Source organism: Cherax quadricarinatus, chromosome 68, assembly GCF_038502225.1.
Source record: "Cherax quadricarinatus isolate ZL_2023a chromosome 68, ASM3850222v1, whole genome shotgun sequence".
Lineage (NCBI taxonomy): Eukaryota > Metazoa > Arthropoda > Malacostraca > Decapoda > Parastacidae > Cherax > Cherax quadricarinatus.
The window spans coordinates 5,773,981-5,787,031 of NC_091359.1; the positions used below are offsets into that span (position 1 = coordinate 5,773,981).

Sequence of the window (13,051 nt, forward strand, 5' to 3'; positions counted from 1 at the left end):
GTGAGCAGGGTAATATTTAGTGAAGGGATTCAGGGAAACCGGTTATGTTCATATAGTCGGACTTGAGTCCTGGAAATGGGAAGTACAATGCCTGCACTTTAAAGGAGGGGTTTGGGATATTGGCAGTTTGGAGGGATATGTTGTGTATCTTTATACGTATATGCTTCTAAACTGTTGTATTCTGAGCACCTCTGCAAAAGCAATGATAATGTGTGAGTGTGGTGAAAGTGTTGAATGATGATGAAAGTATTTTCTTTTTGGGGATTTTCTTTCTTTTTTGGGTCACCCTGCCTCGGTGGGAGACGGCCGACTTGTTGAAAAAAAAAAAAACATGTACGTGTAGTGTGACCTAAGTGTAAGTAGAAGTAGCAATATGTACCTGAAATCTTGCATGTTTATGAGACAGAAAAAAAGACACCAACAATCCTACCATCATGTAAAATAATTACAGGCTTCTGTTTTACACTCACTTGGCAGGAAGGTAGTACCTTCCTGCCAAGGTAGTACCTTCCTGGGCGATTGCTGTCTACCAACCTACTACCTAGACTAAAATTATCTTTATATTAATGCAGTAGCCTGCATGACAACACACCCAGGCTCATAGTAACACACCCTGGCTCATGGCAACACACCCAGGCTCACAGCAAAACGCCCAGCCACTCACAGTTGATCATCTAAATCAGCAGTGGGCAAACTACGGCCCACCAAAGGTTTTCATGTGGCCCACCAAGCTCAAGTTTTATGAATCTCTACACTCTGAAAAGCTTCAAAATCTGAAAAAAATTTCAAGAAAGATGTTTGTGTTGTTTGCATCAGCTTACATTTGTGAGCAGACTTTCTCTATAATGAAAGGCCCCTGCACTGAAAAGTTTGCCCACCCCTGGTCTAAATGGTCCATTGTGTGTCCAAATGGTCATTTAATACGTGTCCGTCAGACCATCAATTACATGATAGGTTGTGTGTGTATATAATTTTCCATAATATTATTGAAAATGTCTGATAGCGTAAATATACAACATTTTTCGTGGCCCCCGAGTGACATTCTTCCTGTGTTATTGTACCTTCAACACAAGTGAGATACTCTTAGCTACTCCTTGGCACTATATCTTGTGAATGATGCAAAGATCTTAAGCCAAGTAGTTGGTCAAAATGATTAAAAATCCCTACTGGAAGACTTAATTAAATTCATCCAGGGAATGATAATTGTATGATGGCATTTAACTTAAAATGAGTGTCACATGATTGAAGGGGAAGAGTGAAAACAGGCTACATAAATATAGATTGTGCAATACACTTCAAAACTGACAAAAGGTATTTAAGAGTAATTATAGCAATAGATTAACACTGGAAGATCACATAAATGCAGTAGTGAAAAAATTGTATGCTATTATGAATACAGGTGTAGTTTACTGGCCTTCACACCTGGCTGTAGCACAATAACTACTTAGGAACGAGCAAAAAGGCAGCAGAGGAAGTAAATATTTGTATTTCCTTTACATAATAGTAATCAGGTAGGTACAATATGTATAGTCTAGGTATAATCGGGAAAATGCAAGCAAGAGACACGATGAGAATTGTGTAGCAACCAGACTTGAAGGGAAGTCTGCCATGGATGATTTACGAGTGTACCACATCGCTTCACATCTTTGGCCCTTGTAGGTTTAGTGCTTCTTTTTGATTATAATAATTCACAACTTTGGCAGGCTTCCTTGTGATTGGCTTGTTGAACCAAGGTACTAGCATAGTGATGGAGCCCCTACTCATTATGCCCTTAGCATCTCGTTTGCTGGTAAGGACGACATGCCTATGTTGTTGTGTGACATGCACTGAATGATATGTAACATACTCTCAACATACCACATATGCTATACTGAGAAGCAAGCTGTATAAACCCTTTCAAGTTTATTATTATTATTATTAATCGGAAATTTTTTTGTGCTGTTGACAGGCTCTTGATCTAAAATTGAACCAGTGCTCCAGTTCCTTGAATTGTGTCTGAATACCTTCCATTTACCTGCAGGAACTGTATGACTCCTACAGGCTTAGCACTCCCTGTGAGTGTAATAATAATTATTATTATTATTTTAACACACCGAGGCAGGGTGACCCTTAAAAGAAGAAATGTAAGTTTACCTTCTTTAACATTTAGTAATGTCAGTAGCTACCATTGTCTACACCGGCTGAAGCTTCCAATACAAGGGCTATACGCTGTATAGCCCTTGTGGCTTCGCGCTTCTTTTTTGATTATAATAATAATAAATGCAGGAACTAAGAGCTGTCCCCATGTGCCCCTCAAGGAAGGCTCCTTGACGGTGGTGAGGGGCTCTTGATTCAGGGAATTGGATCTGTGCTCCAGTTCCCTGAATTAAGCCTGAATACCTTCCACATCCCCCCACAGGTGCTGTATAATCCTACGGGTTTAGCGCTTCCCCTTTGATTATAATAATAATGTCCCCATGTGCTTGTTATGCATGGAGACTCGCAAACATTACTACTCATTTCCACGTGCCTGGAAGTTGAGCTTATCCCAGGAGCCGTGGCTGATGGTTAGCATCATGCATCATTAGTGAATAGAAAGAGAAAAGTGGTAAATTAGGCACCGACTCTTTATGCAAAGCTAGGGAAATTCCTTGACGCTGGTGAGGGGCTCTTGATCTAGGAACTTGGATCTGTGCTCCAGTTCCCTGAATTAAGCCTGAATACCTTTTACATCATCCCCACAGGCTCTGTATAATCCTATGGGTTTAGCACTCCCTGATGATTATAATAATCGATTGTAATCTAGTGAGCCTGATACGGATTTGCTTGTTTATTTGCTGCCCAAACTTAGATTGTATGATTTTGGTTTTCACTTTAGGCATCACACCTCCCTTAATTATAAGTTTGTGTACCATTTGGCTTGCTGTGTTTAACTGGGATCAAATGACCAGCTGAGGTGTGGTCATGTGTGGTCCATCCTTGGAGGTAACAGTGCATCTAATACCACCATAGTAGGTGGATGAAATGGGGTACATATCAATGGAAATAAGTCACTGTCTGACTTTTTTGGGTTATCCCAGGTTCTCTACACATATGCTGCTATATATGATAATCTATGTAACTGTATTTGTGTATACCTGAATAAACTTACTTAATCAACCATAGGGCTGATGTGGATTGACAGTCACCCATATGATGGGTACGGGTGTCTACCAACCACTGATCTGGAACGATACCTGTGTGTAGTGATTTGCCATAAAGCCACACCTTTTGGGAAATCTTAATTTGCTAATAGTTACTTGATCCTAGTGTTTAGTCATGCTTCGGCCTTCGGTACGGGTGGAAATATTATTATTATTATAAGACGCCTGTTGTCCATGTTCACTTACCACTATAGGACAAAACCTTGCCAACAAAATCCCAAGCACAGATACCCCACCAAATGACTACCTCACTGGCAACTACCCGAACACACTGTTCCTAGCTCCGACTAACCCATACGAAGTCTCCCTTATTATCAACACACTAAAAAACAAGGCAGGAGATTTAAGATAAGATAAGATTTCGTTCGGATTTTTAGCCCCGGAGGGTTAGCCACCCAAGATAACCCAAGAAAGTCAGTGCGTCATCGAGGACTGTCTAACTTATTTCCATTGGGGTCCTTAATCTTGTCCCCCAGGATGCGACCCACACCAGTCGACTAACACCCAGGTACCTATTTGCTGCTAGGTGAACGTCCTAGGACAACAGGTGTAAGGAAATGTGTCGAAATGTTTCCACCCGCCGGGAATCGAACCTGGGCCCTCCGTGTGTGAAGCGGGAGCTTTAGCCACCAGGCCACCGGGCCTTTATATACAAAAAAGTGTCACAAGTACTATCACCAATCATTGCAACACTCTTTAACAAATCCATTGAATCCTCCACCTTCCCAACAGCTCTCAAAATAGCAAGGGTCACCCCGATCCATAAAGGAGGAGACCAAACAGAGTTGAATAACTATAGGCCAATATCCAATTTACACCCTCTCTCAAAAATCTTCGAAAAATTAATTCATAAACGAATCTACTCCTACCTCATCTCCCAAAACATTCTCAACCCCTGCCAATTTGGATTCAGGCCTAATAAAAATACTAATGATGCTATTATACACATGCTAGAACATATATACACTGCAATAGAGAAAAAAGAAGTCCCACTGGGGATCTTCATTGACTTACGTAAAGCTTTTGATACAGTTGACCATGACTTGCTCCACGTAAAATTGTCACACTATGGTATTAGAGGGCACTCCCTCAACTACCTCAAGTTATACCTCAGCAACAGAAGCCAATATGTGTATGCAAATGGGGCAAGCTCTTCCGCTCAACCAATTACAGTTGGTGTCCCACAGGGAAGTGTCCTTGGCCCTCTTCTCTTTCTCCTATACATAAATGACCTACCAAATGCTTCGCAATTACTCAAACCCACACTTTTTGCAGATGACACTACATACGTCTTCTCTCACCCGAGCCCAGTCACGCTAGCCAATACTGTAAATACCGAATTACAGAAAATATCTACCTGGATGAGGACTAACAAACTTACACTAAACATTGACAAAACCTACTTCATTCAGTTTGGTAACAGAGCTACAGATGTACCTCTTAACATAACGATAAACAGATCACCTATCACTAAGCTAACAGAGGGAAAATTCTTAGGAATCCACCTTGATAATAGACTCAAATTTCATACACATATACAACAAATTTCTAAGAAAATTTCCAAGACTGTAGGCATACTATCAAAGATACGGTACTATGCTCCACAGTCAGCCCTCCTGGCCCTTTATCACTCTCTTATTTACCCCTATCTCACCTATGGAATTTGTGCATGGGGCTCAACAACAATTAACCATCTCAGACCACTAATTACCCAACAAAAGGCTGCAGTTAGAATGATAACAAATTCTCACTACAGGCAGCACACTCCACCAATATTCAAAACACTCAAAATGACAGGATGGATAATGAGAACCTTCAAAACTAGGGAGGCCAAGCCCATGATGACACTCTTCAGGTCACTTGTTCTATCTAGGCTGGAATATTGCTGCACACTAACAGCACCTTTCAAGGCAGGTGAAATTGCCGACCTAGAAAATGTACAGAGAACTTTCACGGCGCGCATAACGGAGATAAAACACCTCAATTATTGGGAGCGCTTGAGGTTCCTAAACCTGTATTCCCTGGAACGCAGGAGGGAGAGATACATGATTATATACACCTGGAAAATCCTAGAAAGATTAGTACCGAACTTGCACACGAAAATCACTCACTACGAAAGCAAAAGACTTGGCAGACGATGCACCATCCCCCCAATGAAAAGCAGGGGTGTCACTAGCACGTTAAGAGACCATACAATAAGTGTCAGGGGCCCGAGACTGTTCAACTGCCTCCCAGCACACATAAGGGGGATTACCAACAGACCCCTGGCAGTCTTCAAGCTGGCACTGGACAAGCACCTAAAGTCAGTTCCGGATCAGCCGGGCTGTGGCTCGTACGTTGGTTTGCGTGCAGCCAGCAGCAACAGCCTGGTTGATCAGGCTCTGATCCACCAGGAGGCCTGGTCACAGACCGGGCCGCGGGGGCGTTGACCCCCGGAACTCTCTCCAGGTAAACTCCAGGTACTCACCATACAAAACATCCATACTTATTACTGCACCTATTACATACATAGAACACTTAACTCTGATATTAACCCTCCCCTCAAACATCTTGCCAACCTCAACAGAACACATGACACATGTTCCTCGTGTCCATCTCACGCTATGCAAAAACTCAATGCACATAAAAGGCCCTAAAATCTGGAATTCATTACCTGTAAATATAAAAGAAACACTACCTGTTTATAAATTCAAGTCTCTTCTCAAAGATCACTTACTCACTCAAAACCAAATAAATATTGAATAACTGAACCTTATAAATTGTATATCCTATATGTTACTCACAATTATATCACACAAATGTTAAACCTAGGACCCAATCTAACTTTATTTTTTTTAAATACACTACCTAACAGAATACTCCATTCGACTGAATGTACAGCAATGCATGCAACCATATGACCTGTCTTTGTAATACTCATTTGTGCTTTATAGTTATCTGTTTACAATAATGTTTTATCACTGATTTCATCATTGCTTAGTTAATCTTAAGTTAATTTTAAGCCAGCCCGTAATGCTATGCATATAAGTGGCTTTGGCATGCTGCTCTTACCTGTATTTTTTGTACCTCTGTATGTATGCTTAAATTACTAAATAAATAAATAAATAAAGTAGGTACTTAAATTGCCAGGCATACCATCTAAAGGGGACAAAAAGATACAAAACATCCAGGCCATGGGAAAACCTGGGTAGCCACAGCCACTCAAGAAGGAGAGGTTTTTTAGTGCCAGGAAGGAAAAAAAAACTGGCAGGAAATGGCAGAAATCGTACACCAAATCCAGTCATTCCTGGAGTGGAACCACAGTCGATGGCCTCCACTCCAAACCAACAGATACAGATACTAATGCCGGAAAAAAAATCCCCCCCCAGTACCAACAATACCACCAGTCCGATAACATTCTTCTTTGCAAATATACAGGGTCTAAAGCCAGCAACAAACAACAAAATACCTTTCATCCGTGGACTGCTTGCAGAGGCAAAGGCAATGTTCGCGGCTTTCACTGAGACCCACATAAAGGATCACTTGGACAACGAAATATGGATCCCAGGTTACAACCTATACAGATGTGACAGAGTGAACAGGCAAAAGGAGGGGGGGTTGGCCTGTACATTGCAGAGTCACTTGTTTGCACAGAACTGCTAAATGCCTCAAATGATGTAGTGGAAGTTTTAGCAGTAAAGGTCGAGAACCAAAACCTAGTCATTGTGGTAGTCTACAAGCCTCCGGATGCAACATCCCAGCAATTCCAGGAACAGCTGTTAAAAATTGACCACTGTCTGGAAAACCTTCCAGCTCCTGCACCAAACATCTTGCTCCTGGGGGATTTCAACTTAAGGCACCTAAAATGGAGGAATATAGCAAATAATATTGTTGCAGTAATAACACCAGGAGGCAGCTCTGATGAAAACTCACACTCACGCGAGCTTTTAAATCTCTGCACAAAATTCAATTTAAACCAGCAAATAATAGAGCCTACTAGACTGGAGAATACACTAGACCTCATCTTCACTAACAATGATGATCTGATAAGAAATGTTACCATATCAAAAACAATATACTCAGATCACAACATAATTGAGGTTCAGTCATGTATGCGCGGAGCCCCAGACCGACATAATGAGATTAGTCACGAGGGAGCATTCACCAAATTCAACTTCAATAACAAAAACATAAAGTGGGACCAAGTAAACCAAGTCCTAACCGATATAAGCTGGGAAGATATACTAAGCAGCACAGACCCCAACTTATGCCTAGAACAGATTAACTCGGTGGCACTCGATGTATGCACAAGGCTTATTCCTCTAAGAAACAGGAGGAGTAGATGTAAAACAGAAAGAGACAGGCGCTCCCTTTACAGGCGACGGAAAAGAATAACAGAGCGGCTAAAAGAGGTCAATATATCTGAAATGCGTAGGGAGACACTGGTCAGAGAAATAGCAAGCATCGAACTTAAGCTAAAAGAATCCTTTAGGAGTCAGGAATCGCGGGAAGAACTAAAAGCCATAAATGAAATCGAAAGAAACCCAAAGTATTTCTTCTCCTATGCCAAATCAAAATCGAGAACAACGTCCAGTATTGGGCCCCTACTTCAACAAGATGGGTCCTACACGGATGACAGCAAGGAAATGAGTGAACTACTCAAGTCCCAATATGACTCAGTTTTTAGCAAGCCGCTAACCAGACTGAGAGTCGAAGATCAAAATGAATTTTTTATGAGAGAGCCACAAAATTTGATGAACACAAGCCTATCCGATGTTATCCTGACGCCAAATGACTTCGAACAGGCGATAAATGACATGCCCATGCACTCTGCCCCAGGGCCAGACTCATGGAACTCTGTGTTCATCAAGAACTGCAAGAAGCCCCTATCACGAGCCTTTTCCATCCTATGGAGAGGGAGCATGGACACGGGGGTCGTCCCACAGTTACTAAAAACAACAGACATAGCCCCACTCCACAAAGGGGGCAGTAAAGCAACAGCAAAGAACTACAGACCAATAGCACTAACATCCCATATCATAAAAATCTTTGAAAGGGTCCTAAGAAGCAAGATCACCACCCATCTAGAAACCCATCAGTTACACAACCCAGGGCAACATGGGTTTAGAACAGGTCGCTCTTGTCTGTCTCAACTATTGGATCACTACGACAAGGTCCTAAATGCACTAGAAGACAAAAAGAATGCAGATGTAATATATACAGACTTTGCAAAAGCCTTCGACAAGTGTGACCATGGCGTAATAGCGCACAAAATGCGTGCTAAAGGAATAACAGGAAAAGTCGGTCGATGGATCTATAATTTCCTCACTAACAGAACACAGAGAGTAGTCGTCAACAGAGTAAAGTCCGAGGCAGCTACGGTGAAAAGCTCTGTTCCACAAGGCACAGTACTCGCTCCCATCTTGTTCCTCATCCTCATATCCGACATAGACAAGGATGTCAGCCACAGCACCGTGTCTTCCTTTGCAGATGACACCCGAATCTGCATGACAGTGTCTTCCATTGCAGACACTGCAAAGCTCCAGGCGGACATCAACCAAATCTTTCAGTGGGCTGCAGAAAACAATATGAAGTTCAACGATGAGAAATTTCAAATACTCAGATATGGTAAACATGAGGAAATTAAATCTTCATCAGAGTACAAAACAAATTCTGGCCACAAAATAGAGCGAAACACCAACGTCAAAGACCTGGGAGTGATCATGTCGGAGGATCTCACCTTCAAGGACCATAACATTGTATCAATCGCATCTGCTAGAAAAATGACAGGATGGATAATGAGAACCTTCAAAACTAGGGAGGCCAAGCCCATGATGACACTCTTCAGGTCACTTGTTCTATCTAGGCTGGAATATTGCTGCACACTAACAGCACCTTTCAAGGCAGGTGAAATTGCCGACCTAGAAAATGTACAGAGAACTTTCACGGCGCGCATAACGGAGATAAAACACCTCAATTATTGGGAGCGCTTGAGGTTCCTAAACCTGTATTCCCTGGAACGCAGGAGGGAGCGATACATGATTATATACACCTGGAAAATCCTAGAGGGACTAGTACCGAACTTGCACACGAGAATCAGTCACTACGAAAGCAAAAGACTTGGCAGACGATGCACCATCCCCCCAATGAAAAGCAGGGGTGTCACTAGCACGTTAAGAGACCATACAATAAGTGTCAGGGGCCCGAGACTGTTCAACTGCCTCCCAGCACACATAAGGGGGATTACCAACAGACCCCTGGCAGTCTTCAAGCTGGCACTGGACAACCACCTAAAGTCGGTTCCGGATCAGCCGGGCTGTGGCTCGTACGTTGGTTTGCGTGCAGCCAGCAGCAACAGCCTGGTTGATCAGGCTCTGATCCACCAGGAGGCCTGGTCACAGACCGGGCCGCGGGGGCGTTGATCCCCGGAACTCTCTCCAGGTAAACTCCAGGTTAGTCGACTGGTGTAGGTCTCATCTTGGGGACAAAATTAACCTAATTTACCCGAAATGCTCTGTATAATCAGGGGTTTTCCATACAGTATGTCACTGATGTCAGCCATGGTCTGTATAAACTGTATCATTTACTTTTGAAAATGTAGAGAATTATTATTAATCAATAGCGGTTTCTTGAGGTGCTTCGACCCATAAACCCAACAATGAGAAATACAGTGAGCATCAGCTTCTAGGCTAGTAAGTTTATTTAAGTACAGGTACACATAAGTACAATTGTCATACATAGTTGAACGTATGTGTAAGTTACCTTGTTTCTTATATAATTCCAGTGCAGGTTTTGGCATAATATTTTTGCTTTTCCCGGGAAGTAAGGTTCAATAAGGCGTAAGTTGTATGCTCCCTTAACAAGAAGAATAACAAGAATGATGGCGCGGGTTTTAAGGTCTTCTCTCACTAAGTCTCAACCTGTTGGCCTCACTGGAAATTCGAATTGTACTTCACATGAAAATACGAAATCACAAGTTCAAGATATTAGTTTATGCGTTGGCAATACAATGTTAACTCCAAACAAATTGTCTAAGGTCAGTGATGAGTGTCCTTTACTATGAGTATAAAGCTCCCGCTTCACACACGGAGGGCCCGGGTTCGATTCCCGGCGGGTGGAAACATTTCGACACGTTTCCTTACACCTGTTGTCCTGTTCACCTAGCAGCAAATAGGTACCTGGGTGTTAGTCGACTGGTGTGGGTCGCATCCTGGGGGACAAGATTAAGGACCCCAATAGAAATAAGTTAGACAGGTCTCGATGACGCACTGACTTTCTTGGGTTATCCTGGGTGGCTAACCCCCCGGGGTTAAAAATCCGAACGAAATCTTATCTTATCTTATCTTAGTATAAAATAAGATTTTGTTTGCCTTTTTTTAATCGGGAATGGTAGTCACCCAGGATAACCCAATAAAGTCAGTGTGTCATCGAGGACTCTGTTTCCATTGGGGTCCTTTAATCTTATCCCCCAGGATGCAACCCACACTAGTCCACTAATACCCAAGTACCTACTTACTGCTAGGTGAACAAGGAGAGCAGGTGTAAGGCGACTAACACTCGGGTACCTGCTTACTGCTAGGTGTAAGGCAACTAACATTCAGGCACCTACTTACTGCTAGGTGAACAGAGACAGCAGGTGTAAGGAAACATGCCAACGTTTCACCTGTGCCGGGCATCAGACTACAGACATTCAGCATGTGAGATGATTGTACTGTCAACTGAGGTTTGACGGTTAATTGGATGCAGTTAATTGGAGCCATCCTTCCTTGTATCAAACATGATTGCTTCCCACATCCCAGGCACTGTAAGACCTCCAGTGAGATTACAGGGGATCTTGGAGCTCACCAGGTGACCTGGTATATTCTTATAATGGTACACTAGCTTTGCCCGATCATACTCTTCAAGGGAAGGTACCTCGCCTTGGTGCTGGTAAGAGGCTCATGATCCAAAGAACTCGACCTATCCTTCAATCCCTTGAATCAAACCTGAATGTCTCCCATTCTCCAGCACTACATGAACTCTATGGATTTTGTGCTGTTCCCTGATTAAAATTAATAAAAATCAGATGAACTCATATTGCCTCCCATTCTGCAACCTCTGTATAACCCCTTCAGGTTTAGATCTTCCCTGTAAATATAATAATTTACCCTCTTTATTATTATCATCATGCTGTATATCAGTACTGCTGTAAAAATCAGTATTATCTCACTTTGGTAGAAAGTATCTGTCATTGATTTCCTAAGTTAACTTTCAAACCGGTTATTTTACCTCTATGTACAGAGCCTTGAGGCACTCCATTGCAACATTTTCCCTTGCACTTGTTGCTTCATTTATGCTAGCCATCTTGTTTCTTGTAAAAATTGCTCCTTATGGCACTAATTTTAATTGATGTTGCACTACTGTAACCTTCAAGGGGGTGCCGTAATGCTGGTGAAGAGATCTTGATCCAGGGAAGTAGGGCTACCTTCCCCTTCGAATGAAACCTGATGAGCTCCCATTTTTCAGGCATTCTGTGACCCCTTAAGGGTTTGGTGCTTCTCATGAATATTATATATTTTATTATCACACTGGCCGATTCCCACCAAGGCAGGGTGGCCCGAAAAAGAAAAACTTTCACCATCATTCACTCCATCACTGTCTTGCCAGAAGGGTGCTTTACACTACAGTTTTAAACTGCAACATTAACACCCCTCCTTCAGAGTGCAGGCACTGTACTTCCCATCTCCAGGACTTAAGTCCGGCATGCCGGTTTCCCTGAATCCCTTCATAAATGTTACTTTGCTCACACTCCAACAGCACGTCAAGTATTAAAAACCATTTGTCTCCATTCACTCCTATCAAACACGCTCACGCATGCCTGCTGGAAGTCCAAGCCCCTCGCACACAAAACCTCCTTTACCCCCTCCCTCCAACCCTTCCTAGGCCGACCCCTACCCCGCCTTCCTTCCACTACAGACTGATACACTCTTGAAGTCATTCTGTTTCGCTCCATTCTCTCTACATGTCCGAACCACCTCAACAACCCTTCCTCAGCCCTCTGGACAACAGTTTTGGTAATCCCGCACCTCCTCCTAACTTCCAAACTACGAATTCTCTGCATTATATTCACACCACACATTGCCCTCAGACATGACATCTCCACTGCCTCCAACCTTCTCCTCACTGCAACATTCATCACCCACGCTTCACACCCATATAAGAGCGTTGGTAAAACTATACTCTCATACATTCCCCTCTTTGCCTCCAAAGACAAAGTTCTTTGTCTCCACAGACTCCTAAGTGCACCACTCTTTTTCCCTCATCAATTCTATGATTCACCTCATCTTTCATAGACCCATCCGCTGACACGTCCACTCCCAAATATCTGAATACGTTCACCTCCTCCATACTCTCTCCCTCCAATCTGATATTCAATCTTTCATCACCTAATCTTTTTGTTATCCTCATAACCTTACTCTTTCCTGTATTCACCTTTAATTTTCTTCTTTTGCACACCCTACCAAATTCATCCACCAATCTCTGCAGCTTCTCTTCAGAATCTCCCAAAAGCACAGTGTCATCAGCAAAGAGCAGCTGTGACAACTCCCACTTTGTGTGTGATTCTTTATCTTTTAACTCCACGCCTCTTGCCAAGACCCTCGCATTTACTTCTCTTACAACCCCATCTATAAATATATTAAACAACCACGGTGACATCACACATCCTTGTCTAAGGCCTACTTTTACTGGGAAATAGTTTCCCTCTTTCCTACATACTCTAACTTGAGCCTCACTATCCTCGTAAAAACTCTTCACTGCTTTCAGTAACCTACCTCCTACACCATACACTTGCAACATCTGCCACATTGCCCCCCTATCCACCCTGTCATACGCCTTTTCCAAATCCATAA

At 42.7% G+C, this 13,051-nt stretch overlaps 1 protein-coding gene across 3 annotated transcripts in view; it reads left to right on the forward strand.

Annotated features, from left to right (window-relative positions):
* Positions 1-13,051, forward strand: part of Nthl1 (Nth-like DNA glycosylase 1) — a 22,440-nt gene continuing 9,389 nt past the window's right edge. Inside the window, exon 1 of one of the 3 annotated variants that reach the window (XM_053789696.2) lies at positions 1-2,123. In XM_053789696.2, the coding sequence (XP_053645671.1) occupies positions 2,028-2,123 (96 nt within the window). In that variant the 5' untranslated portion in view covers positions 1-2,027. Of the gene's footprint in view, positions 2,124-10,007; positions 10,198-10,867; positions 11,034-13,051 lie in introns of those variants that run through there. The other 2 variants (XM_070099629.1, XM_070099630.1) reach the window with 2 other exon arrangements.